At 44.8% G+C, this 25,348-nt stretch overlaps 5 protein-coding genes across 5 annotated transcripts; 2 read left to right on the plus strand and 3 right to left on the minus strand.

The window, feature by feature from the left end:
- Positions 1-43: 43 nt before the first annotated feature.
- LOC135349564 (cilia and flagella-associated protein 47-like) lies at positions 44-17,296 on the plus strand. The gene is made up of 53 exons (XM_064548099.1): positions 44-290; positions 344-501; positions 655-865; positions 1,019-1,065; positions 1,131-1,488; positions 1,592-1,745; positions 1,804-1,928; positions 2,020-2,225; positions 2,271-2,423; positions 2,481-2,633; positions 3,771-3,945; positions 4,098-4,197; positions 4,247-4,350; positions 4,401-4,531; positions 4,809-4,942; positions 4,993-5,103; positions 5,162-5,307; positions 5,358-5,480; positions 6,472-6,681; positions 6,738-6,806; positions 6,873-6,957; positions 7,005-7,102; positions 7,161-7,281; positions 7,421-7,560; positions 7,610-7,835; positions 7,924-8,122; positions 8,308-8,496; positions 8,790-8,921; positions 8,970-9,087; positions 9,140-9,242; positions 10,950-11,139; positions 11,223-11,403; positions 11,457-11,628; positions 11,692-12,038; positions 12,110-12,208; positions 12,263-12,424; positions 12,597-12,801; positions 12,882-13,457; positions 13,522-13,709; positions 14,086-14,229; positions 14,276-14,394; positions 14,444-14,547; positions 14,684-14,789; positions 14,847-15,042; positions 15,163-15,278; positions 15,328-15,435; positions 15,490-15,604; positions 15,655-15,759; positions 15,816-16,317; positions 16,366-16,567; positions 16,615-16,776; positions 16,832-17,000; positions 17,055-17,296. Exons 1-53 carry the CDS (start codon positions 135-137, stop codon positions 17,217-17,219), a joined length of 8,868 nt encoding a protein of 2,955 aa, XP_064404169.1. The 5' UTR covers positions 44-134; the 3' UTR covers positions 17,220-17,296.
- Positions 5,466-6,411, minus strand: LOC135349567 (hydrolase in pqqF 5'region-like). Its single transcript, XM_064548101.1, has one exon. The coding sequence runs from the start codon at positions 6,369-6,371 to the stop codon at positions 5,571-5,573; it is 801 nt and encodes a 266-aa protein (XP_064404171.1). The 5' UTR covers positions 6,372-6,411; the 3' UTR covers positions 5,466-5,570.
- Positions 17,297-17,314: 18 nt separating the features above from the next.
- Positions 17,315-20,414, minus strand: LOC135349566 (prickle planar cell polarity protein 3-like). The gene is made up of 8 exons (XM_064548100.1): positions 20,370-20,414; positions 19,801-19,929; positions 19,602-19,684; positions 19,363-19,540; positions 19,060-19,296; positions 18,901-18,998; positions 18,431-18,554; positions 17,315-18,295 (listed from the first exon to the last, which is right to left on the minus strand). The coding sequence occupies exons 2-8, from the start codon at positions 19,912-19,914 to the stop codon at positions 17,423-17,425; spliced, it is 1,707 nt and encodes a 568-aa protein (XP_064404170.1). The 5' UTR covers positions 19,915-19,929; positions 20,370-20,414; the 3' UTR covers positions 17,315-17,422.
- Positions 20,415-20,571: 157 nt separating this feature from the next.
- On the minus strand, positions 20,572-23,509 carry LOC135349845 (wee1-like protein kinase 2). Its single transcript, XM_064548474.1, has 14 exons — positions 23,200-23,509; positions 22,760-23,151; positions 22,507-22,708; positions 22,261-22,430; positions 22,063-22,184; positions 21,848-21,942; positions 21,635-21,788; positions 21,392-21,477; positions 21,267-21,326; positions 21,160-21,209; positions 21,047-21,104; positions 20,902-20,991; positions 20,798-20,853; positions 20,572-20,737 (listed from the first exon to the last, which is right to left on the minus strand). The coding sequence occupies exons 1-14, from the start codon at positions 23,449-23,451 to the stop codon at positions 20,632-20,634; spliced, it is 1,893 nt and encodes a 630-aa protein (XP_064404544.1). The 5' UTR covers positions 23,452-23,509; the 3' UTR covers positions 20,572-20,631.
- Positions 23,510-24,177: 668 nt separating this feature from the next.
- On the plus strand, positions 24,178-25,243 carry LOC135349852 (zinc finger CCHC domain-containing protein 24-like). Its single transcript, XM_064548482.1, has 2 exons — positions 24,178-24,507; positions 25,112-25,243. Exons 1-2 carry the CDS (start codon positions 24,336-24,338, stop codon positions 25,207-25,209), a joined length of 270 nt encoding a protein of 89 aa, XP_064404552.1. The 5' UTR covers positions 24,178-24,335; the 3' UTR covers positions 25,210-25,243.
- The last annotated feature ends 105 nt before the right edge of the window (positions 25,244-25,348 follow it).

Consider the following 25,348-nt stretch of genomic DNA (forward strand, 5'->3'; position numbering starts at 1 on the left):
CTGACAAGCTGTTGAATTACTGACCGAGGTTCGATTCGAGGAAAGATTCTTTTTTTCGGTTGCCCAGGCAACTATTTATAAAGCCGTAGCCTAATCCCTGAGTTCATCAAAGACAGTCTTTTTGGCAGCGCAGAATGAATGTAGAGTTTTCTGTGAAGGAGGTCAACCTCGTCAACCTGTTTGATGAGAAAGGAGCTGCTGGAGACAAGCAAAAACACCCGTTTTATGTATCTAATAGGTTCGGGTCGTCAAAGAAAGTTAGAATTGCACTAAGCAAGACTAGCCACCCAGTAAGTGCTCTACTATAAGATAGGGATGTGTGATGATCTCTTACCTATAATAGGATTTCCACCTCCTGAGTAGAACGGATGAGTGCTGCCTTGCTGCTGGGCTTAAACTGCCTGTGGTGTTGCAGCACACACCAGTCTCTGCTGGAGCACACACTGGAGAGATACACGTCTATGTCAATGAGCAGCTCTCCATCACAGTCCCTATTCAAGCGTGAGTCAGTCAGCGTACATCTTAATGGAATTATGGTCGTTCTATTTGAGCGCCACTGAATTCATATTTAATTTTTAGTGGGGCTGTAATTAGAAGAAAGACGGTAGCAGTATCTTTACGTGAAGTGATTACACAGATATTATGTACATGCAGATTGCCCCCGTCTTCATGCATTGAGGTGGACTCCACAACTGTTGACTTTGGCCGTCTAGTGCCTGAGCATCAGATCACCTCTCAGAGGTTTACTGTATGCAACAGAGGAGCTAGAGATGGTGGGTTCAGTCTAACCCACTCCCTCCCTCATCACTTCACACTCTCTGCTACTGAGGGCACACTCAGACCAGGACAAACACTCGAGATACAGGTAATGCAACCCAACATGTATATAATTATATCAATTATTGAGAGGTGGATTATTGTTAGACACTGTGATTAAATTAGCCGTGGCTTGTGGTACTTTGTACTAATGCTTATGCTGGCATTATTTACTACATACTGTATCTGTATATTGTTGTAGGTTGAGTTGGTCTGTAAACAAAGTGGTCCTTTCAAGGAGGAAATAATGTGAGACACTGTCTATTACCCTGCATGCAATAGCTTCACCGACCCACCAACTATCATCCTTGTAGTGTGGTACCATCAGATGAAGCCAGCGCCCCCATCACCCTCACTCTGTGTGGAGAGCTAGTCACTCGCCAGTTACAACTACTAGACACTGCTAACTCCAATATCCTCAACAAAATCTCCTTCAGTGATACCTACTATGGTACAGTGGTCTCGAGGAAGGCCCTGCTGTACAATGCCAGTCCAGTGGCCACTCAGTACATGGCAGTGCTGGATAGAGGTGGTCTGGGGAGCGTGGCTGGGGTTGATATGAGTGAAGGACTGGCTATGGCTTGTACTAGCGGGGGACTGGGTCAGAACAAGTGGAGGGAGCAGGGGGACGCTCCAGAACAAGAGACGGTGGTCTCTCTTAACCCACCCCAGGTGTGCCCAGTGTACAGTAATTCATAATAATGTTGATTCTAGCTAGCTCCAGATGGATGTGTGTGTTTCTTGTACTGCACTGTTCACCCATACATGATTGCAGGGGAGTCTTGGTCCATACCAGAAGATAGTGGTGGAGTTCCTATTCATGCCCAGGATCTTAAAGAGTGGGGTGGGATGGAGTCAACATCAAGGCATCCCACTGCAGAGGGACTACTCTCTCTTTGTCCATTTTCTGCAAGTTGGTATCAGCACAGGTGTGCAAACCATTCAGCCCAAGTGTTGCTATATAGACTAACGTGTTCTCCCATGCAGGATCCTCTGTCCTTGAGGTAGCCCTCACTGGGAGAGCTTGCCCTGTGCAGATGTCCTTACAACCTCAGGGGATCATCAACTTTGGTGCTTGCAATACAGGCACCTCATCAACCATAGATTTACAGGTTACAATTTCTGCCATTGAGAGCTTAATAATTGTGTTACTGCGATATTCGTTGTTGTACAGTATATTCAACAGTCCTGTATCTTTCACAGGTGTTGAATGAATCTCAAGTGCTGCCTATAGAGTATGCATGTCGAGGCCTGGCCCACTACAAGAGCACACCACGATCAGGACGCCTTCTCCCTGGGGAGGTGACCTGTCTATCAGTGACATTCACACCCAGACAGATGGGCAGACTCAACTGCAAGCTGAACATTGACGTGATGAGTACACGGAGGGAAACTGGAGGGAAAATAAAGTAAACTTGCTCTACATACTCCAATCATTAAACTGTGCCTTGTAGGAATGGCGCTGTGTACACTGCTATTATTGACTTGAGGGGGGTCGGTGGTGTCACTTCAGCTAGGAAAAAAGACAAAAAGATAAAATTTGCTCATTCTAATGACCTCTCTACCAGTGTAAGGCCTCACGATGAGCGGAACAAGGGAGTCATCATGTAAGCTCCTCCCCCAGCCTCACTGTACACACAGGAACTGTACCCCCCCCCCCACAGCACACCGTACACCAAGACCCCCAGACACTCATACATAGATCCTGACTACTCTCTGACAGAGGAAGAGGAAATTGCTCAAGCTCAACACAAGAACATGTACACTGGCTACATCAGAGACCAGCAAGCTGAGAGAGAGTGGCAGGAAAGGAACAGGTGAGCTCATGCACACTCTGTGTACGAAGCTAAAGTCCATTTGTGTTGAGTTGGACCTTCATAAAGTTGTCATAACTTTGTCATACTTCATAATTATATAGCTATAATTGTAGAGCTGGATAAGCTCCAACCAGCTACATGTAAAAGTTAGCATTTCCATGCAGAAATCCCTAGCATACTTGTCAACCACATAATGAAGCCATAATTTACCACACAACTTCTGGGGCCGAACTCAGCGCAAATATACTTTTTAGATGCAGAGGTTTGGTGACCCACACAAAAACGTTTGTTTTGAATTTAATGTTAATGTTATTCATTGCATGTTTTAGAGACCATTAAAAGATGAAACCCCTTCAGCCTATAAAACATGTGTCATAGTTCAAATAGCAGAGAAGAAATCACAGTTTGAAAAATAACCACAATTTTTGGAAGGCCAATCCCTTGTGGAAAGGGCCTGAAAAAGCAAATCAAATCAAATCAATTTTTTTCAAACATGCTAGACCATTGAGTAGCCTCCCCTGAAGAGAAGGCCTGCTACTACTAACTGCTTGTACAACATTATATTGGGAACATGCAACATTATTGGATATTTGTTCCCGTAAAATGTCCTATAATACTGAATTTATCACGAAAATATTCGTATTGAAAGTCATACACAGAGCTATTTAGGTAGCTAGCTAGCTAGCTAGAGACAAAGCTGTAGTTTTGTTGTACAGCTATATACAGCTATTTTCTTTCTGACAGTAGCAGTAGTATAGTGACTTTCACCAAAGTTAGTATTAGATGGGCGTGGCCTGTCCATTAGGCTATCGTCCACACTGTTGCAGGCTGTGGGTCTTTTGTTAGCATAGCAGGCTACGTGTAGCTATCAGCTCTTTCTCAGAGATGGGCTTAGAAACCTTCAATCGAACTTTCTATCTACTTCCTTCAATCCACTTCCGTTTGTTGTGACGTCTTTGTTTTACTGAGCATACACGTTGTTATCCTGCGTTAGCCGGTATCTGGCTAATGGTTAGCGCATGCGCAAGCAGTCGATACCAGGCCCTCTCTTCGAGGAAGAGCGGCCTGGAATTGAGGCTAGACCATTGAGGTGATCTCACACTCTTCCTGTTTAGGCTATAACTTGCTAACATGCAGGAGTCACACTGGAGGGCTGTGTGTGGACATGAACATGGCCCCTGCTCAAGGCCTGACCTCACCAGTGATATCCACTACAGACCTGGTTAGAAGAGAGGCCAGCAAGACAAAGAGGAGAGAGCCCTCCACCATCATGACCAACACAGATGTAGTGAAGGCCACTGAAAAGCAACTGGTGTGTGTGTGTGTGTGTGTGTGTGTGTGTGTGTGTGTGTGTGTGTGTGTGTGTGTGTGTGTGTGTGTGTGTGTGTGTGTGTGTGTGTGTGTGTGTGTGTGTGTAGTGTCAGCCATTGTGTAGCTCTTATTGCTGCTAATTGCTGTCTGCAGGAGTTTGTAGCAGTCTGTCCCAGTAAGCCAGCCAATGGGGAGATGGCAGCTCAGTGCAAGAAGACACTATCACCCTTAGAGCTCTCTCAAATCACTATAGGTACTGTCTGCAATGTGTCCAGCGTGTCGTTGTTATGTCATAATTACAGATCCTGGAGTGATGGATTTCGGGTCTGTTGTAGTGAACAGTATTGCAGAGCTTAACTTGTCCATTAAGAACCATACGTCCAATCACATTAGCCTCAAGATGAAGGTATTGTATGTTGCCATAGCTACCAATACTCTACACACCCAAATATACAGTTGGCTGGCAGTACTGTAACGTGCACAAGTTGCTATGGTAACAAGTCCACCCTTCAACTGATAGTACCCCCAGTGTCCTACACACAACTACCTCTCAGTTTGTCTCACAAGGAAACTGGAATTATTGAAAGGTACGCATGTGTTTGTGTACAATAATCACATACTGTGTTCTTGTATAACCTTATAAACATACCTTTATCCTGATTGCATACCCATTGTACACACACACGCACGCACACACACACACACACACGCACACACACACACACACACACACACGCACGCACGCACGCACACACACACACACAAGCACACACACACACACACACACACACACACACACACACACACACAACACACACACACACACACACACACACACACACACATGCACACACACTCACACAGGAGCATAGAGTACACAGTGAATGGTCAGGTTAGTGCTCACCTCCCTGTGAAGGCCTCAGTCACTCAGCTCTCTCTACTACTCTCCACCAACACTCTCTCACTAACTGAACCACCTCTGGCCAGGCAAAGCTCAGGTACCTGCCACCCAGACCACCCCCCCTTACCTATATACCCTCACCTACAGGACTACTTGGCTCTGTGGTCATCAGCAACCCTCACAGTATACCAGTTTTCTTCCGTTGGCTAGCCAAAGAGGGCGTTGAAACAAGTATCTTCACCATGCTGCATCCATCAGGTATATGCATGCATGATGTCTCATCCCTAAGCTCATCATTATGCATGTGTGTTTGTAGGCTATGTACCAGCTAATGGCAGCCTGGAGTGTGGGTTTGTGTGTCTACCCTCCTACATGTCCCCTAAGACAGCACAGTTCCTGTTGGATGATGGCAGAGATTCCCTCCAAGACTCACCAACCAACATCCTCTCACTTGTCACAGAGGTAGGTGTGATCTGTTCGTGTACTATTGACCATAATAATTTCTCTTGTAGTTCAAAAAGCCAGTCTGTAATATTCGTGAGAAGCGTATATTGTTTGGGACTATTCCCCTCAACCTCACCACCACACGCACCATGCACATTGACAACACTGGAGACTGCCATGCGTACTACAAGGTACACAATAATCATGACACTTGCAATCTAACTGATAATGTAGCTATATGTATTACTCTACGTATAATGAAGGTCCGTACATACATCAGCTTATTTCTCGTACAATGCTGGTCTCCTGTCCCTAACATGCCAGCTCTTGGCTCCACTAAGAGTCACCGTGGCCATCACCATCTCCTCCCCTTCTCCTGCTGATGCTATAGTCTCTCCATTCTCATTGCAGCACACACTTTTACCATCGAATCTAGAGCCAGTATTGTTCACATAAGCCACATGTACTCTATTCTCGTAGGCTCTAGCTGGAATGACGTGCTCAACCAGCGGCCTTATCCACTGGTCAGCAACTGCTGTAGGCACTAGAATGAGGTTAGCTCCTCTTAGTACTAGCGTACGCACAGCCTCAGGAAACTCAACATCGTAGCAAATCAAAACACCGATCTTGAAGCCACAACACTCGACAATCTCTGAGAAATTCTCTGCTGGTGTAAAAACATCTTCCCATCGATATCCCTCGTCATCGATCCAAAGGTGGACCTTTCGATGGTTGAGGATTGATTGGCCCTCCTTGTCAATAAGCTGAGCAGAGTTGTAGCATTTGAAACCATCTTCTGAGATGACTCTCTCTGGATAGCCGTACAGTATAGCCACTCCGGTCTCTTTAGCAAGTGCTGACAACTCTTGAAAAGCTTCTCCAGTGTTTGGCTGTGCTACGTCCCTCATCTCCTCAGCAGTTAAATAATAGCCAGTTAGAAACAGTTCAGGGAAGACTATAATAGATGCTCCTGCTTCCTTTGCCTTGATAGTCTGCTCTCTCATCTTGCTCAGGTTGGCCTTCACATCTTTATTAGTTGCAATGCCCTGGAACAAAGCCAGTACAGTTGAAGCTGTAGCCATGCTGTTTTATAGATGGTGGTCAATGTAGCAAGTAACAATTTGCATTTTGTGTGGGCGTACATTTATACACTAGTGACACATGTTCCTTGTACATTTGCAGATGTTGGATTCGTCCCCCCATCCTGGCCTCAGAGTTTTCCCAGAGAGTGGGATGGTGCCAAGGGGTGGGGCTGCCAGTCTACACGTGCTACTCTGCCCAGAGACCACGGGGACCATTGATATAAGAGTTGTGGTGGGTTTGAGAGACGGCAAGACACTTGGACTGAGACTAGCAGGCCTGGTGGAGCAGCCTACACTGACAGTGGATCAGGTATAGTAGGGGGGGGTGGGGTATGGATCTCTCATGTGTTGTTGTGTCTTAATTAGGAGTTATTTCGATTTGGAAGTGTGTTCTGTGGAGCAAAGGCCACTCAAAGTTTCACTGTCACGAACAAGGTACTGTACAAGATGGTCGATGCTGTAGGACATGTTGTTTATAATAATGTATGTGGCTTCTTGCAGGGCTCCTCAAGTGCTGAGTTGACATTTAACCTGGCCCACCTCCCAGACTTCTCCCTCCTCCTGCCTAGCTCTGAGGACCCCTACAGTGAGTCTATAGCCTCTTACTCCACCTCTCATGGTGTTTCCTTGCAGATGAGCCAGCTGTTAGATCAGATGGTGCTGGAACATATAGTCTCAATATCCCTGGAAAGTCCAGCGCCACGTGCAAACTCGAGTTCTGTCCTAAAGATGTGAGTTGTGGTGTACTGTTTGTGATAATAATAATAATAAGCTCTATTTGTTCCTCAGGTGGCAGCGTATGACTTCCTGCTCCCGTTACTAGTGAATGGTTTGAAGGCCCCAGCCCCCCCTCCCTCACCATGGCCTCCATCACGGACATCCTCCTACATAGCACACTCACAAGGAACAGGTAAGCATTTAATACAAACCACCATCAGTATGTTTGGCAGCGTTATACACTATAGCACAGTGGAGCATAGTCATCAGTACTGTATGATTGTTACTCTCTCTCTCTCTCTCTCTCTCTCTCTCTCTCTCTCTCTCTCTAGGCTTGAGTTTGCCTTCACTCTCACTTACTCCAACGCGTCGAGTGTTAGCCACAGCTTTACGTCCTCCTCTTGTCGTTCCTAACCTCCAGTTTGACTTTGAGCTGACAGGGGACTGCGACAAACTAACTCAACACCACAAGGTATGATCATAGCTTCAGTGTGTGCTAGTCACTAGTGGACTCTTTACAGGCCTTGACCCTAAGCAACGTGAGTGAAGAGGCCATCTCCTGGACACTGGGTAAGACAGCGGAGTACACAAGAGTGGAGGATGGGACCTTCCAGTTGGTCTTTCCCTCTGGACAATCCTTCCAGCCACCAGTCATCTCATTGGACCCCTCCAGTGAGCAGGAGGAGGGGGCAGAGTGCCTACTAGGACCTGGACAATCAGTCAGCCTCACTGTATTATGCAGACCAGGTGCCTGTTGTATTGCAGTATACACATTTGTACATGATACAATTCTTATACATGTACATGAGCTTTTTAAGTGTGTCATATTCTACAGCACACCATGGCAAGTTTTCGGCCACCCTCCCCCTCATCGTCAATGGCAACACGTCCCAGCCATACCGTACCCTCGTGTTGACTGCCCACTTGCCTACCAGCTCTATCTCAGTGACCCCCTCCTGTATAGACATCCTCCCAGTGCCTCTGGGCATCTCATTGGCCGCTCAGTTTACAGTGTTCGTACAAGGATTCACTCAGTAAGCCATTCTGTACATACAGGCTGTAGCAGCATCACACTAGATACTCTTATGTACACTGTAGTATCTTTATTTTGAACTTTGACTTTCTCATTGCCTACATGTATAATTATGCTATTTTTGTAGATCAGTCTATGTAGTATGTTTAGTTGTGAGCAAAGGTATTATCTGTGTTGCCCACACAGGCCAGTTGAGCTGGACATAGCAGTGCCTGTAATGAGAGAGGGTGTGTGCTTCTCTGTGTGCTTCCCTGGTGGCTCTAGAGTGGAGAGTGGGGACAAGGTGGAGCTACCATGCACACTGGAGTTCAGCTCAACACATCCAGTCTCCATCTCAGACACTATCATCTTCTCTGACAAGACAACAGGGAAACAGTGAGTGAATCATTCCAGACCTGTGTGCCTGTCACTGTACGTATGTACTGTGCCACTAGGTACTACAAGTATATAATTTCAAGGAAAACCTCAGCTTTGGTGATTTTCCTGAAATGAACATGTTTTGATAGCTAACTTTGATTCCCTGTAACTTTGAGTTGGGATTTGCCTGATTAAACGAAATTCTGCAATTTGCAAGGTTAGACCTCCCCTACTCTACAGCACCTGATGTACATACATAGCCAAGTATGCTCACATTACCAGTTGTGTTACAGTACATTGTGTTCCTGTAGGAAGGTCCTCCCGTTCACAGTGTGTGCTGATAATAGTCTCTTCTCAGTCTACAAGTTCCTTGCTCAGAACGTTCATATCAGCTCTGTCACTCTGGCTTCCAATATACCTACATTCGTCCTCCATAGCCAAGAGTAAGTCAGCCAGACTTTGTTACACTAGTCTATTCCATGCCTGCTCAGTTTCGAGGGCTCTGGGCGGAGTAGTTCTGTTGCATCGTTCAGTTCTCAAGGCTCAGTGGTGAAAGACACAGCACTTGGAGTCAACACCAGCACCACCTTCAGTGAAATGTTCCATCAGGTGAGAGTTATCATCAATTATCTTTAACGTAATCTCTGTTTCTTTGCCCCAGGATTGTGTGAGTGCGGTGTGTCGCTGGCTGTCAGCTTACGGCTGGTCTGATGGCATTAAGTGTATCACTCTACCCTCTGACCTTAGACGGAAAGTTGGCAATGGTAAGGCTAGGGTCCACTTAAATTCGAAAAGTACAATTTCAATAGCTGTTTGGTAGCTACCTGTAGTATAATATGTTTGTTTCTGGCCTAGTGAGTGGGCCTGTAGTGAATGTGTTTGATTCTGGCCTGGTGAGTGGGCCTTACCATCAAGGTTGATATTCGAAAGTATTTACCAATTTGGTAATACCATGGATTATAGCCCATGGTCCGAGGCCGAAAAATGACAAATTAGTGCCCCAATGAAATTATGGATTGAATCACATTGTTTGAAAGGTAATTTTCTAAGCTTTCAGAAAATCATTAAAATTTTTACATCGGATCAACTGTACTGAAGTTATGGCTGTTGAAAGACACCCCCCCCCCCTCCGTTTAATTAATGATTTTGGGAATCTTTCAGCTGCCATAACTTGAATTCTGTGGATCGAAAATCAAAAATGTTATGTTTTTCTGAAAGCTTAGAAAGAGACCTTTCAAATGGTACATCAAAGTTGATATTCAAGAGATAAAAGTATTTACCAATTTGGCGATACCATGGATTATAGCCCATGGTCCGAGGCCGAAAAATGACAAATTAGTGCCCCAATGAAATTATGGATTGAATCACATCGTTTGAAAGGTAATTTTCTAAGCTTTCAGAAAATCATTAAAATTTTTACATCGGATCAACTGTACTAAAGTTATGGCTGTTGAAAGACACCCCTCCCCCCCTCCGTTTAATTAATGATTTTGGGAATCTTTCAGCTGCCATAACTTGAATTCTGTGGATCGAAAATCAAAAATGTTATGTTTTTCTGAAAGCTTAGAAAGAGACCTTTCAAATGGTACATCAAAGTTGATATTCAAGAGATAAAAGTATTTACCAATTTGGCGATACCATGGATTATAGCCCATGGTCCAAGGCCAAAAAATGACAAATTAGTGCCCCAATGAAATTATGGATTGAATCACATCGTTTGAAAGGTAATTTTCTAAGCTTTCAGAAAATCATAAAAATGTTGTCATTGGATCAACTGTACTGAAGTTATGGCTGTTGAAAGACACCCCCCCACTTCCGTTTAATTAATGATTTTGGGAATCTTTCAGCTGCCATAACTTGAATTCTGTGGATTGAAAATCAAAAATGTTATGTTTTTCTGAAAGCTCAGAAAGAGACCTTTCAAATGGTACATCAAAGTTGATATTCGAGAGATAAAAATATTTGCCAATTTAGTGATACCATGGATTATAGCCCATGGTCCGAGGCCAAAAAATGACAAATTAGTGCCCCAATGAAATTATGGATTGAATCACATCGTTTGAAAGGTAATTTTCTAAGCTTTCAGAAAATCATAAAAATGTTGACATCGGATCAACTGTACTGAAGTTATGGCTGTTGAAAGACACCCCCCCCCCCCTCCGTTTAATTAAGAATCTTTCAGCTGCCATAACTTGAATTCTGTAGATCGAAAATCAAAAATGTTATGTTTTTCTGAAAGCTTAGAAAGAAGTAAAAAAAAAATGTTTGTTTCTGGCCTAGTGAGTTGGCCTGTAGTGAATGTATTTGATTCTGGCCTGGTGAGTGGGCCTGGACATGTATAGTATAATATGTTTGTTTCTGGCCTATAGTGAGTGGGCCTGTAGTGAATGGTTATTTTTCCTTTCTGAAGTTAGCACAGAATTTAAGCTAATCTGACTGACATTATTGATACCTGTTGCTATTGTATGCAGATTTGCCCAAGCCTGGACTCAAGCAACGTTCTAGTATCAGCACATCTCGAGGATTGCTAGTGGACATGCTGACTCATCTGTGTGGGCGTGTCCCTCCGGGGATTCCCCTAAATCTCCCTCCTTGTACCACCGCCTCTGAGAAGGTCAACCAGCAATATTCCACTCTCAACACTATCATCTCATTCCTCAAGTAAGAGCTGTTGTGGTCTGTGTATTGTATTCTGTATATTCCATGATTGTGTGTGATGATTGCTACTCCCTCCCTCTACCCAGGAATCACGGTGGTCTGCTGTGGAGTGTGGTGCCTGAAGCATTGCTGGACTGGTGTGATTATCGTCAATGGTTGAGTGATGTGGGAGGGAAGGGAAGTGTGGGGTTCCAGCCGGGGGGGGAGGAAGAGTTCAATGATCTATCTAACCAGGCCTGGACACACCTACTCATGCAGATTGTCAAGGTATGTTTCGTTTGTTTTCTGAAAACTTAGTTTATACTTTTCGATATATTTAGATCCTGTTGCTGCCTCGTGCCATCAGCCATATCTCCAAGTCCATTAAAGACAGTGTTAGTCAGAATGGTTCATCAGTGGAGAGCAATGTGTACTCTAAGCACGAGAGGGTCCTACTGGCATGGCTCAACCATCACTACACTGCACAGAGGGGCAAGCTTTTCACACACACAGGTGAAACATGTAGCTACATGTTGTGTGTGAGCATTATTCATAAGAGTGTCATTGTATGTACAGAGATGTCATTGACGGAGGTGCTCAACTTCGATGTTGATCTGATGGACTGTACAGTGTTTGCGTGTGTGCTGGTCGCTTATTGCCCCTTCTTAGTGGAGTCCCACCTCTGTCATCTCTTCACAGAACCTGTTAGCCATGAGCAGTGTACTCACAATGCTATAGTCCTCATTCAAGCATTAAGGCATGCTGGAATAGACTATGACCTGCAACCCACTGATCTGGTGTCTGCTGATCCCATATCCCTCCTCTTGTTCACTATGTTCCTTTGTCAGAGACTGCCTGCCTTCAAGACCAAATCAAAACCTATAGTATTCGAGGGAGCTCTCAATACCAATATTAAGAACCAGGTATTGTAAGCTGTGTAAACACAGTGTGTATTGAAGAACAATAATACTTACGTCTGTGCTGGTTTGGGCAGGTTCAACTCACCAATCCCAGCACCAAGTCACTGGACTACCACATTCTGATCAGAGGTGGAGCTGCTGGGGACTTCACTGTACAGGACAACAGCATCACTGTGAGGGGTGCCAATCAATACCTGCACACTCATTATTCATACTATCCTATGTAGGTTAGAGGCAGGCAAACTTGTCAGGTGACTGTGACATACCATACTTGCTGCCTCTCACCAACTGAGTCCACTCTCCTACTAGTGGCTAGGGGAGGGAGGGCTGTGGCCGGGTCCACTCTCGCCTTCAAGCTCGTTGGCCATATCACCAGCTTCAAACCTCAGGTACGAAATTGCTATTTACAAATTTACAAAGGTTCTGCCAATCCTAATTAATGGACTCGTGATGTACTATGGTAGCTACATGTACCTTTGAGTGCTGTGAGTGTGGACTGCACGATTTAATTATGTACATAATTATGTTACACGATATGATGATTGTGATGTGCTCTTACAGTCCACCGTCAGCCTGACAGCTTATCAATACGAGTGTCAATCTGTCAACGTGAAGGTGGTCAACACATACAGAACAGCGGGCAACTTCAAGGTCACATTCTATGAGATGGATGACAAAACATTCACCAACAGTCTGTCCGCTAAATCACGGAAGAGACTGAACTCATCCACCACAGCTCGAGTACCCTCATTCGTACTCCTGGGAAGTGAGTCAGAAATAATAATGCATTCAACATTGATATGATTGACATGTTACATGTATTGACATGTTTTTATCCGTGTGCAGAAAATGAGACTCAGGTGCAGCAGTTCCATTGTGCCTTGCCAATGGTGACAATTAGTTCCAACGAGGAAAAGCTCATCCCTGTCAAGTTTGTTCCTCTCAAGACCACTCCCTTACGCTGCTTCATGGTGCTGAGTGATCCCAGTGTAGGAGATCTAGTGATGTCCCTCACCTCCACGATACAACCACCTCGGCCCTCCCTCCCACACACGAACCACCTCAATCCTCACACGCTGGTCAATGCTCACACACACACACTACACCTCAAGGTCCACGCTGGACAGGCTATAGAGGAGGAGCTGGTCATACACAGCAGTAACAAAGCATTTGAAAGTGCAGTGTTAGAGATGAGTCAATGGCGCATGTCTGAAGAGGAGTTGAGGAGGCGGCAGTTGACCCAGTCACTGAGGTATGCATCTCTGTCTACTGCAATAGCTGCTCTGGGACTTGATACCACTACAAAGAAGTATCTGAATGATCATACTGAGGATAGTGAGATGCTGTACTTCACAGTGCAAGTTAGCGATCAAGAGCACTTTGCAATGCCTGAGAAGATATCTGTACCGGCCAAAAACTTAGGTATGAAAACCATACTAGCTATTATAATAACACATTTGATTCCTACTCCCCTACCCATTCTTAGGCACTGCAGTGTTACCAGTTCGGTTCTACTCAGAGATGGAGGGCCAGTTTGAGTGCTACATCACGCTACGATCGAAACACGATGTGCGAGTGCTTGTGATTGAGACGACTGTGCTGGCCACTGGGAGACACGCCCACCTACAGTTCAACACCCATGCCATGCAACCCCTCACTCAGGATATACCACTGGTGCGTGCGTACTAGCTACATACGTTAATTTTCGACATCTTTCAATTAACGACCTAATTGCATCTTTAAACGGCCATAACTTGTTCTGGAGGTCCAATCACATTAATTTTATGATTTTCTGAAAGCTTAGAATGATGTGTTAAAATCAAAAGTCTATTTTGGGCCTGTTTTTGACAAAATGCCGTATACATGTATATTATAGTCCATGGTCTTTCTCCAAAATAGGAAATTTTGGCCCTTTACGAATTTGGTAATTGAGCATACGATCAAAACAATTTGTACTCTCAGAACTCTATTTACAGAGCTGATTCTGTTACATATACTTCAAAACGAATGATTAATTGCTCTAAAGTTTTAATAAATTTTACCTCATTAGGTGAACCCCAGCACAGCTGACTGGCCACTGATAGCCTCTCTGACTGGCAGTGGGTTCAGTGGACCAGAGTCACTCATAGCCCACGCCCTCTCCACCACCAACTACCCCCTCACCTTTGACCCTCACATCCAAGGAACTGTAGAGGTACACTAAACTAGAGATGTTACTGTATTTACTCCACCACTAACAGGGAGAGCTCCATCTGCTCAACAACAGTGACGACAGTGAGCATGTGTTCCACTTGACTGGGATAGCGGATAAACCTCTGGCACAAGACCACATCACATTGCACGCAAATGCTAAGCAGAGGTACGTACTTGTTCCTGTCTGATACAGTATTATGCCTCTCCTCGCACAGCATGACACACATACTGCACGTGCCCAACCGCAACGAACGGACGACAGTTTTCAGAGTGGAGTCTGACCTGGACTTTATATCCGGGCCAAGTACCATCACAGTTGGTAAGTAAGTACCTCCAGCTTGAGCTGTATTGACGCATGGGTGAAGTCTTGTGGGGCCCATAGCTTAAGTACAGAGGATCTACTTACCACAGGCTTTGTTACTATAGTGTGTGCTGCTCCATACATGCTTGTACAGGAGGAGGTGATGTGGTGGATTACTGCCTCAATGTGTTGCCCACAAGACACGGAACCTTCTCTGGAGCTATTGCATTCATCACAGAAGCTGTTAGCAGACCTCACAGGTGAGTTAGCTATTGCTCTAAATATTCTCAGGACTTTATCCTACTGGTTTCGTACAGCTACGATGACGGACTGGAATCTACTGAACCTACTAGTGACCCCACTGCCACTCCATATCGAGTGTGGTTCCAACTTGAGTTTGTGGTAGGAGCAGCTCCCCCCGACCATGTGCTACCAATGTCCACAACCACTCTCTCATCAACCACCCTCCAACTGACCATCCCTAATGCCCACTCTCAGGCCATCTGCCTACAGGTGAACACACAGAATGACTGCAAATTACATTCCGTAATATTAAATAATTATGTGTATCTGTACTGTGTACTGTGTACATGCTGTACTGTGTACATGTCATTGTTTGTTTGTTTGTGGTAGGCGCTAGTTGAGGGTCACGGACTGTCAGGGCCTGCCTCACTGGGTATAGAGGCTCATGGAGAGGCTTCCTACCCTCTCACATTCACTCCAACTCTCCATGGCAAAACTGAAGGAAGGTGGGTCTATGGTTGCTACAATAATTGTATGTGCTGTTGTTGCATTCAGAGTGGTGTTCAGCGAAGGTCCTGAGGGGGAGTTTTGGTATCAACTGGTTCTGTCTGCAGAGGACCCTCAGCCGATATCCCTACCCACCATACAGTGTGAGCTGGGGAGGTATGTAAGACTACACCACATGCTCTGGCTCTCACTAATTATTCTGTTTTATAGGACTGAGTTACAAACGATCACCCTAAGCAACCCCCTTGATGAGCCTGCCCTGTTTAGTTGTGATAACTCCAACACCAGACACTTCATAGTTACTGGCCTACCATCAGAGGGACAGGTACACATGTATAATCTTAAGCTCTAATCCACCATCTCTTGTCTGTGTAGGTGGTTGTGGATCCTCACTCCTCAGCTGATGTGTCTGTCATCTTCAACCCCTCTGCCCTCGGCCCTAACGACCATACAACTAACTTGGCCTTCACTAACAAACAAGTAAGAAGAAAACCAATAATTTGTACATAAAATAACTTTATTTGTATAATGTATAGATTGGGCGACAGGTGTTCAATCTAAAAGGTGAAGGCATCCCGCCGACCTCTATGGACCCTATCACAATCAACGCTGCCATTGACTCCAACACAGTCCACATCATCAACTTCACCAACCCTCTAGACCACCCCACCCACTTCTCAGTGACACTCAGTGGAGAGGACTTGGATGCATTCTGTCTCCTTCTCAAGCGTTCCTCATCAATCCTTCTTCACCCAGGGATCTCGCTAGATGTCCCCCTCATGTTTGCTCCTGAGGCAGTCTACCGGCACAACATCACCGTGGCAATCGTAGCGGACATGAATCTTTCTCAAGAAGATATTGCTGATAGACAACCACTCTGTTGGAAGTACGCCGTGGTGGGACAGCCTCAGTTGAGACCATTCACTCCGGGCTCTGCTCCAAAGATCTCATGTCCTGCTAAAGAAAGGCTTGAGAAAACAGTCAAAGTATCGCTAGCTAGCTCTGCAGCCTCAGTTCAAGTAACTCCAAACTCATCAGGTGAGTGCTGCTTTTGTTTGTTGTGTCATAATTATGTCATCAATTCAGATAATGAGGTAGAATCCAGTGGTCCGGTAAAGAGGTCAGAAGGCAATGCTGACTTCACCTTCCAGCTAGTGTGCTGTGACCCACAGTATGAGGAGCTCATTGAACAGTGCACTGGCCTCAGGCTCATTAGACAGACCAGACAGGAGGATAAAGGTGTCTGCCTTGAGTTTAGCATCATCTTTGCCCCCTCAAAATCATTCAGGTACTATTTATGTTGTGCATTCGTTTTGATTCACATTTTACATTCAGTTGTGTGTGTGAGCTCCAAGTAACAAGTATCCGTGGTGGTGTGTGGCTGTTCCCTCTGCACTTATCCGCTACACCAGCGAGCCCTGATGACACCATCACACTAGAGGCTAAAGGTCTCCACCAGGAGTCACGTGTTGGGTTCAGGCTGACGAGCGGTAGCCAGTAAGTAACTATATATAGCTGTTTCTCATTGCTTCACATTTTTCTCCTCATACAGACACCCAGCCCCATTCACAGCCCATCTGGCCCCTGGTTCAGATCCAGATCTGGTAGTCTCTCCTACTAGTGGTACACTCTCACCAGTCAATACAAAGGGGACACTGTTCTGTATCACATACAAACCAACAGCTTATGGCAGGAATCACCGTGCTACTCTTATTGTACAGGTAAGCAGTACTTGTATGTGCATAGTTCACCCCCCCCCCCCCCCCCCTCTGTAGTCTGAGACGAATGAGTGGAGATATAAGATAGATGGACAGCCCCCTAGCTACTCTCGTCAGGCCGTCCCCTCCAAGGTGCAGCACAAGCTGGACTCTCCCATGAGACTCACAACAATGAGGAACTTTGTGACTGAGAACATACAAAATATCAATGTACATGTATAGCATGCATGGCAGTTTTACCATTACATGATGTTTTAACATATTGTGTGCAATTTTCAGAACAAGTATTTTAAACATAATTATTGAAAAAAGCAATGTGCAACCTCAACTATAATATCAATTATAATAAGCATACAGAAAAAATACCAATGCAAAGTGGGTCAGAAAACAGCTTGACTATAATTACTATTGTTATAAAGTTTTAATTACTTAATTGTGGTGCACTTCTGGCAGAGAATTTCTCCGAGGTTTGTTTCAAAGAAGTCTGTTGTGGCCACACTGGACCCGCATAGGTTGCATGTGAAGCACTCCAGATGAAACACCTGCTCTCGATACACAGTGTGCTTTGAGGTAATCGGCTGGTGACATTTGAAACATTTCTTTGCAGATTTAGCGGCACAATCTTGGCAAACTGGTTTGTCTTCTTTCTCCTTGACTTTCCCTTTATAGCCGATCATATTGATCCCACAGTACCCGCAGTTGAAGCAATCAGGATGATACATTCCAAAGCCGAATTTCACTCCTCTTCCAATAACAGACTTTGTGCAGACGGTACACTTCTTGCCAACCTTGTCAGCGTAGCATGGCGTACACATTAGATTATCGTCCAACTCCTGAAACTCCCCATCAACCAACCAAGCCTGACACAGAGTACACTTGAAGCAATCGGAATGCCATGCTCTGGTTTTCTGCTTCATGTAGCTAACCGTGGGTATGATAGCGTTCTTGCAAGCATGGCACTGGGCGACGGGCTCCATGCAATCACCACACAGCAGGTCACCTTTGACTAAGTAGTGCTTAGTTTGAGACACGTCTTCTTGACAGCGTCTGCACACAAAGCACTCTTTATGCCACGATCGATTTTTGAAATGCATGACTTTGGCTCGTAGGCTGATAGGCTCGTGGCAACTCTCACAAATGGCTGCGTACTCTCGATCGTAACAGCGGCTGCAGTAGAGGGAATCAGATATCTCTTTGAATGATGAATCGTGGAGAAGGGTGTCACATTCAGAGCAGCATAAGTGTTGCTTGTGGTATTTCTTTCCTCCAGACTCAGTCACAGTGTCTGAAAAGACCAGCTGAGGATAGGAACAAATATGGAATAATGAATCAATGCATGGTTACGCACTGAATAGATGTATAATGTTGCAATTTGCTGTATGCAAGCTACGTACTGATACATGTTTGTAAGTTAAGTTACAGGTTAACCTCACCTCATCACAGCCAGAGCATCTTGGCACGAGTGAGTCTCCATGATGTCTCCCACAGAGGAGGACATTCTTTTCTGATGAATGAAAGTAGATCAAGTCAACCAGCAGCTCCTGGCATGTCTCACACCTGATGCATGATCACCAGAAGTTAGGGTTTAGGGTTCTAAACCATTGTACAGTGGATTGTAGTGCACTTGCAACAGAGAATTGCCAGACAGCAAAACCACAATTTAGATTGTTAGATATGAATAATTTATCATTAATCAGGGCCGAAACTGAAATGAAAGGGGAAATTATATTTAGCATAGTTATTTCGGTCACTTCTGAATCTACAAAATGAATAATTCTAGCACATATCTGAGAGGTTAAGGTTTTAGGCTAATTATCTACATGTAATTATCTACTATTATTGTGGTTTTGCTGTTAGGCAATTCCCTGTTGCAAGTGCACTGCAATCCACTGTAGTGGCTTACGTGAAGCATTGAGGGTGCCATGCCTGGTCATCACCAACTCTCTCTGCTTGCACATAGACAGCTCCTAGATCAATCACTTCAGTGCAACCAACACAGGCCTAATAGAGGGAAATAAGCACAGCATGTCAACACACACTGCATGCAGTTAGTTAGTCTTACCAAACTCTCTGTGGCTGTCATTTTGTCCACTGAGCCCACTCCAAAGAACCTTCTCTTAGTTCTGTCGACAAATTTGCCCATTCGTTTCTTATCCAGGTCAGCCATTTTGTGGCAAGCATCTAGATTGCTATCATAGACTGGGAGCTGCTGCATAAACTGCTGAATGCGATGCTTCTCTCCTCTGGACCCTCTGAGTGGTACTTTGTCTTTGGGCAGACACTGCATGTACTGCTCAACCTGTACATACAACAATAGATGCATGATTATGTACATAGCCAATAAATACACTGTAGCTGCACCAACCAAGTCAGGAGTGAGTTCACTGGGGTACCAGGCATACTTCTCATTGAGTCTTTGTTCCCAGGCTGAGAGAGAATGGCCATTTTGTGTGCTCTGGTTGTCTAGGTAGACCATAGTGTCTCGAGGGTCAGACTCCAGCAAGTGTTGGTCTCTCACACAGCAACATGTGATGCACTTCTTCCTGCAAGAGTAGATTGTTTGAGAGGATGCATGGTTGATATAGTGTATGTGTTATAGGGTACCTCCAGACATGTGGCATGTAACCGTGGCATTTATCAGTGCACTTTGAGCAAGGCTGGCCAATCAGGTTGTCGGTGGATGGAACCTAATCAAGAAAGACACTATCAACTTAATCATAGCTCATGTATTACTCCTCTGAGCAATACACAGATCCACCCCCTTTTTTGAGGTTTTAGCAAGAGCCTAAAGCATGGATTATACCTTCTCCAAGTTTGACTTCTTCAAAGAGTACACAATGGGGTCACTTCCTGTCCTGGACCTGCTCTCCACTGTGATGAGCCTCTTAGGCAACGATACAGGGCCTGCTCCAGCCATCTTGCATGAGGCAATACTGGGTGGCAGAGGAGGCTGGAACCACTTGACCTTAGCCAATTAAGGTCACTAATTGGATTTATCCAAACTTCTCTTGCAGACTACTTCAAGCCTAGTTTTTAGTGTCTGTCAGTTTAAAACGTTATTTTTCAAGGGGGGTCAAATTTTATTTTCGCCAATTTTGCTCAGAAGCAGAGATACAAGTCTCAAAGCCAGCTATGCAGTGACCTCGAGAACAAGCCGCTCATGATATCGAGGCTAGTACAAGAGCAAGACTTTTGATTGTATCTCTGCTTCTGAGCAAAATTGGCGAAAATAAATTTTGACCCCCCCTGAAAAATAACGTTTTAAACTGATAGACACTAAAAACTAGGCTTGAAGTAGTCTGCAAGAGAAGTTTGGATAAATCCAATTAGTGACCTTAATTAGCTAAGGTCAAGTGGTTCCAGCCTCCTCTGACTGGGTGGTCAATGAGCAAACACACCCACTATTACTTTGATCATGCTTTGTAACCCATAACGCATGCGCACACTGTATGCGGCCATTCCGCGATTATGCTTGTGACCAGAGACAGTGCACAGTAACTCTCCATGTAATCATATCAGGAGTGCGCATGAATGATGTAATACAGTAGCAGATAGTAGAGGTTTCAACGGTAGGTAAAGTGATCAGAAAATTAATATTGAATTTACAACAAGTAAAGAGAGGAGATAGCTATAGCTAGGCAATACTCATGCTTCTGTTCAGCTTGGTACCACCAAGAGCCACTTTCCCAATGGTCAGGTTAGGTCTTTGGGTGCAGGTGGTCCTTGCTTCCTTCAGTTCCCTATGCAAGAACAGGCGTACATGAGAGCACAGTACAAAGCTTAGTAGCTACATTACTCACCTAGTCAGTATTTCATTTTTAAATTTCTCTTCATTTAGTTCCTTGCACAGCTGAGCCTGCGTGGACACTAACACATGAACTACAACTAGCTGGTAATGAAGTACCTTTGATTTCTGAGCAGCTGAGCAAACTATAGGTAGTGCTAGTAGATCAGCAGCCGAGGGTCTGTGAGCAGGGTCAGACTGGATCATACGCTGCAGGAGGGGGGGGATAGCGTACACAACACTTAGTCTATGTGGGGGGTCTCACCACGAGCAGCTGGTTAAGTTTTGCCGAGCAATCAGACAGAGGCTCCAGCTGACCATCTCTGAAATATTCAAATACACGTAATAATAGGAGCACAATAACACACTGGCACGTACCGTATCCTGTGCCAGCTGTCTCCGTTCTTGGGCAGATCTAAACTGCTCCCCTGTGAAAACAAAATAATTATTGGCTAGTCTACAATACAGAGGAATTTATAACTCACAGCAGTGTATGTAGTGAGACCCAGAGCAAAGATATCCACTTTGGGTAAATTATTGAAGTTCTATACGAAGGATTAATCGCACAAATAAATAATACACAGATCACATGACTATCATGTGACCTCACCTCTTGCAGTATCTCTCTGGGCAGGTAGCGACAGTCACCCTCCTCCACCTGGGGGTCACTGACAGAGGTCACCAGACCCATATCACCTGAGCAATAATTAGGTACATGTAGGGAAGTCCCCTATCATGTAGGGAAGTCCCCTATCATGTAGGGAAGTCCTCTATCATGTAGGGAAGTCCCCTATCATGTAGGGAAGTCCCCTATCATGTAGGGAAGTCCTCTATCATGTACATGTACCCTTACCAATTTTGTATATGAGGTCTCTTCCTTTCGAGCTTGTATCCTCCATGATGGTTGCCATGGCGGTAGGGAGGTGGGGCTCTAAGAGTGAGATAAAAATGTTGTCAGGTTTGATGTCCAAGTGGACGAGACCCATGGAATGGATGTACTGAAGACCCTGCAGTGAGTGGACATGTAGTGGCAACTACACACAGAGCAATAATTGCAGAGACTCACTAAGCAGACGTGTCTCAAGAGGCTCTTTATCTCCTCCTCAGAGAACACTCCACCCGCACGTCTGTTCTGGGCTATCCTGGACAAGAGGTTACCACCTGGTGGAATAAATAGAGAAAGCAGTTCATTTTGGACATTCACACAATGTACATAGCAAGCTATCATATCAATGTTATAAGCTACAATTGATTAGCTACTGAAACATGATCAACACTCACCATTGCAGAACTCGTTTTGAATGAGCATGTGATTGTCCTCAGCCCAGGCACTGTAGTAGCGTACTAGGTGTGGGTGGGAGCCGAGGACAGCGTGAGCACACACCTCACGCAAAGCAGCGGCCCTACACACAACAGAAACAATTCAATACATAGCTACTACGAACATATCATGCTGCAAGCAAATGATCAAACACTCACTCGTCTGCAGAGCCAGCCACAGGCTTGTGTGATCTCTTGAGGGCATAGACACAGCCGTCAAGACGATTGATGCATTTGAAGACGGTGCCGAATGATCCGGAGCCAATCTCACAGACCTCATGGAACTCCTCCTTGTAACGAGAGATGTTACTCTCCCTTAGAGCCAGTTTCTGGAGAGAGAGAGAAAAAGTTACAAAGTGCTCCATTTAAACAGAAACTATATACAATGTTAGAACATAGCTGGACCTTGTGTGGTTTTGCGAGGTCCTTGTCAAAGAGGGGGGTTAGCGAGACGGAGGCACCGTTGACGACAGGAGTGGCTTGAACACTTTTGCTTTTGCTCTTACGCTGGAGCTCGACAGGAGTGAAGGGATTAACGTTGGTGCCCCTGGAGGGCCGGCGTCTCAGCTCAGGACCAGAGCGGGTCATGTGACTATGTTTGATTCGACTGCATACGGGGAAGATGATTAGAATCTTAACATTAAACTAAATGACTTACTTAAACAGTGATTTGGTTGGTCGCTGGACTGACTTTCCGGGTGTTTGGACTTGAACCCCAGAGCTCCTAGCGATACTGAGAGGTGTGCGAGGATAGTCAAACAGCTGCAGTCGCTCCAAGCGTGGAGGAGAAACCATCATGGTATCATTGGGGGGGTCCTTGAGTAGTGAGTCCACACTGTCACAGCTGGTGTTGGGAGAGCCACACGAGGAGGGGCTGTCTTGAGAGAACAGACTAGTGGGACGAAAAGTTGAGAGAAGTTCTTTGGGAGTTTGGGGGGAGAAGAGACGTTGGCGTTTGTGGAGCGGGGTCTCAGCGAATGAGCCCTCCATGAGTTTGGGAGGGGTAGACTGAGGGGTGGCAAAGTTCATGGTCCATCCACCACCATCATCCTACGGAGAATTAATAATACGTTTAGTTGATGCTTAGTGAATGTGTACCTGTGATGGACTCTCAAATAGCAGTCTCTTTGATGTCCTGGACTGATCCATGCTGCTGGACTGACTGTAGTATTCTGATGAGGAGCTGTGATCAGCTACAGCGTCATCATCTGGGTCACTCTCTACAGAGCCAAACAGATTCTTCCTCACACCATCAGCCACCTTATCTGGAGTCTTGTCTTGACCTCTGCTCCGCTTGCTTACTGATGATCTTACTTGCCAGCGATCTCGAGGAGATCTTAGAGTTTCCATACTTGGATCAGAGTAGCTACTGATTTATTCAAATTTTTCTGAAACCTTTCACATAATAAGATCACTAGACACAGCTCAGAGAGAGTAAGGGATATTTTCGTAGTTTTCTCGTATACTTCAAGTGTAACGGAACCCACGTGGCTTGGACCCTTTATCTCTGGACGTACCCAGTTCTCTCCTATATCAATGGCTATGTATACTCTATACAAGCTCCAGCCTTCATGCAGCCTCCCCTAGAGAGCTGTAAGCCAGTTGTAGGTGAGTTGCTGTCACTAACTATCCACTCTCAATGCCTTTTCTCCCATAAATACTAAGCATGAGGGGTTGGACTTTTATATAGTGTCCTGTATCAAGATGGCATTCTGTAGCTCTTTACATGTAGGGAGCTCTGTGTTAGGTTAAGGATCTGTTGCAAGCCATTTCCGGACAGTTGGCACCACCTATGGGCTATTTTTGAAGAATTTGCAAGTATAGTTGTAATCATTTCACTGATACCGAGTACTGTACTGTATTGTACCTTGTACTATGGTGTTCCATGTATTGAGCTATTTTGCAGAATGGTAATGAATAATACAGGATGCACTTACTCAATTCATGCTTTGACCAATAACCCACTAGAAAAATCACCTGTGTGTTTTTCTTGGGAAGTGTATACTGTGTGTTTATCCATATTTAGAAGGGGAGATCTATATAGTCTACAAAATATTGAAATATAGTACGCAGAATTATTGGATTGCCTTATATGAACTGCATTCCATTCCGGTTATGTTTTGTGTTTAAGACCTCAACTTTGGGAGTAATTCAGTCAATTCTTGTTGTCAATTCTTCGGGAATACTATTATACTTCAGTCAATTCTTGTGATTTGTGATTCAAGCAAGTGAACATGTCACAGAGAACTCCGTACCAAGGCAAAAGTCGTGTGTGGGGTGAATTCAGGTGTACCGAGTGTAGTCACTACTGGGCCAGTGGAAACTCGTGGGCCAACTGTGGGCAGAAGTGTAAGACCTGTGACATTATGGTCTATCCCTTCCATCAGCGACCTCTCGACAAGCCAGGTATGGACTTTATTCTTGCGTCAGCCATCATTACTAAGTGCACTATTGTACGATAGCTTTATGATTGTGCGTATCGATGTACGATAGCTTTATGACTGTGCGTATCGATGTTAGCATGATGTTTGTACTAATTATGTGTCATGCAATTTTTTTGTAATGTGTGGTTGCATTACAAGGTGTGCTATAGTTCATGCAGTGTACAAAATAACAGCTGGCCACTGGCCAATTGCCGTGCAATTAACACAAATGGCCTAGTAAAATAGCAAATGGTCAGCCAAATGCAATTGTTTTGGGAGTGCCTTAATCTAAAAATTGCTAGATCATGAGATATATTTAATAGTACAGGAGATAATTATGTCAAGACGAGTATTTCTAGAAGTTTAGTGAGAAGTGACTTCTAGGTTGCCGAGCCTGTATTGTGCTGTGCATGAAAAATCTTGTCCTTGCAAATTACCTGTCCAACCAACGTGTTGCTTGGTCTGACAAATGGCCTAGCGATTTTTAAAAGTTATTTTGTATACTGTCATGTGTTAGAGTAGAGGGCTGTTGTTAAAATGCTACGTGAGTGTTAAGTGGTGATACTCTAAACTGTTTTCTCTTCCAGGCAGTGACGATGAGAACTATGACTCTGGGGCACCTCATCGCTCTGACTTGTGTGAGAAGTGCAAGCAGCTGGGTCGGAACTGCAGGGGAGGTTGGTAGAATGCAGGAGCAGATGAACTGAACTGATATTATACTAGTAGCTTGTAGAAGAAATTTGAGAAGCTGACTTTTGTAGTAGGGTCTATAGACCTATGTGTTCTGCTGTTTTTTGTGGTTTAATAACATCATTGATTGACAC

This window comes from Halichondria panicea, chromosome 16, assembly GCF_963675165.1.
Source record: "Halichondria panicea chromosome 16, odHalPani1.1, whole genome shotgun sequence".
In the NCBI taxonomy this organism is placed as follows: domain Eukaryota; kingdom Metazoa; phylum Porifera; class Demospongiae; order Suberitida; family Halichondriidae; genus Halichondria; species Halichondria panicea.

What these genes read in the sequence shown, in the direction of transcription:
- LOC135349564 (XM_064548099.1), top strand. Translation starts at nt 135, where the DNA reads ATGAATGTAGAGTTTTCTGTGAAGGAGGTCAACCTCGTCAACCTGTTT. An exon ending in TCAGTGAAATGTTCCATCAG is followed by an intron (nt 9,088 to 9,139) that starts GTGAGAGTTATC and finishes TCTTTGCCCCAG; the next exon opens with GATTGTGTGAGTGCGGTGTG. An exon ending in GCCTACCATCAGAGGGACAG is followed by an intron (nt 15,605 to 15,654) that starts GTACACATGTAT and finishes TTGTCTGTGTAG; the next exon opens with GTGGTTGTGGATCCTCACTC.
- LOC135349567 (XM_064548101.1), bottom strand. Translation starts at nt 6,371, where the DNA reads ATGGCTACAGCTTCAACTGTACTGGCTTTGTTCCAGGGCATTGCAACT.
- LOC135349566 (XM_064548100.1), bottom strand. Translation starts at nt 19,914, where the DNA reads ATGGCTGGAGCAGGCCCTGTATCGTTGCCTAAGAGGCTCATCACAGTG. An exon ending in AGAAGTCAAACTTGGAGAAG is followed by an intron (nt 19,685 to 19,800) that starts GTATAATCCATG and finishes TTTCTTGATTAG; the next exon opens with GTTCCATCCACCGACAACCT. An exon ending in TGACAGCCACAGAGAGTTTG is followed by an intron (nt 18,999 to 19,059) that starts GTAAGACTAACT and finishes TCCCTCTATTAG; the next exon opens with GCCTGTGTTGGTTGCACTGA.
- LOC135349845 (XM_064548474.1), bottom strand. Translation starts at nt 23,451, where the DNA reads ATGGAAACTCTAAGATCTCCTCGAGATCGCTGGCAAGTAAGATCATCA. An exon ending in TATTTGAGAGTCCATCACAG is followed by an intron (nt 23,152 to 23,199) that starts GTACACATTCAC and finishes AATTCTCCGTAG; the next exon opens with GATGATGGTGGTGGATGGAC. An exon ending in CCAGAGAGATACTGCAAGAG is followed by an intron (nt 21,327 to 21,391) that starts GTGAGGTCACAT and finishes TCCTTCGTATAG; the next exon opens with AACTTCAATAATTTACCCAA.
- LOC135349852 (XM_064548482.1), top strand. Translation starts at nt 24,336, where the DNA reads ATGTCACAGAGAACTCCGTACCAAGGCAAAAGTCGTGTGTGGGGTGAA. An exon ending in GCGACCTCTCGACAAGCCAG is followed by an intron (nt 24,508 to 25,111) that starts GTATGGACTTTA and finishes TTTCTCTTCCAG; the next exon opens with GCAGTGACGATGAGAACTAT.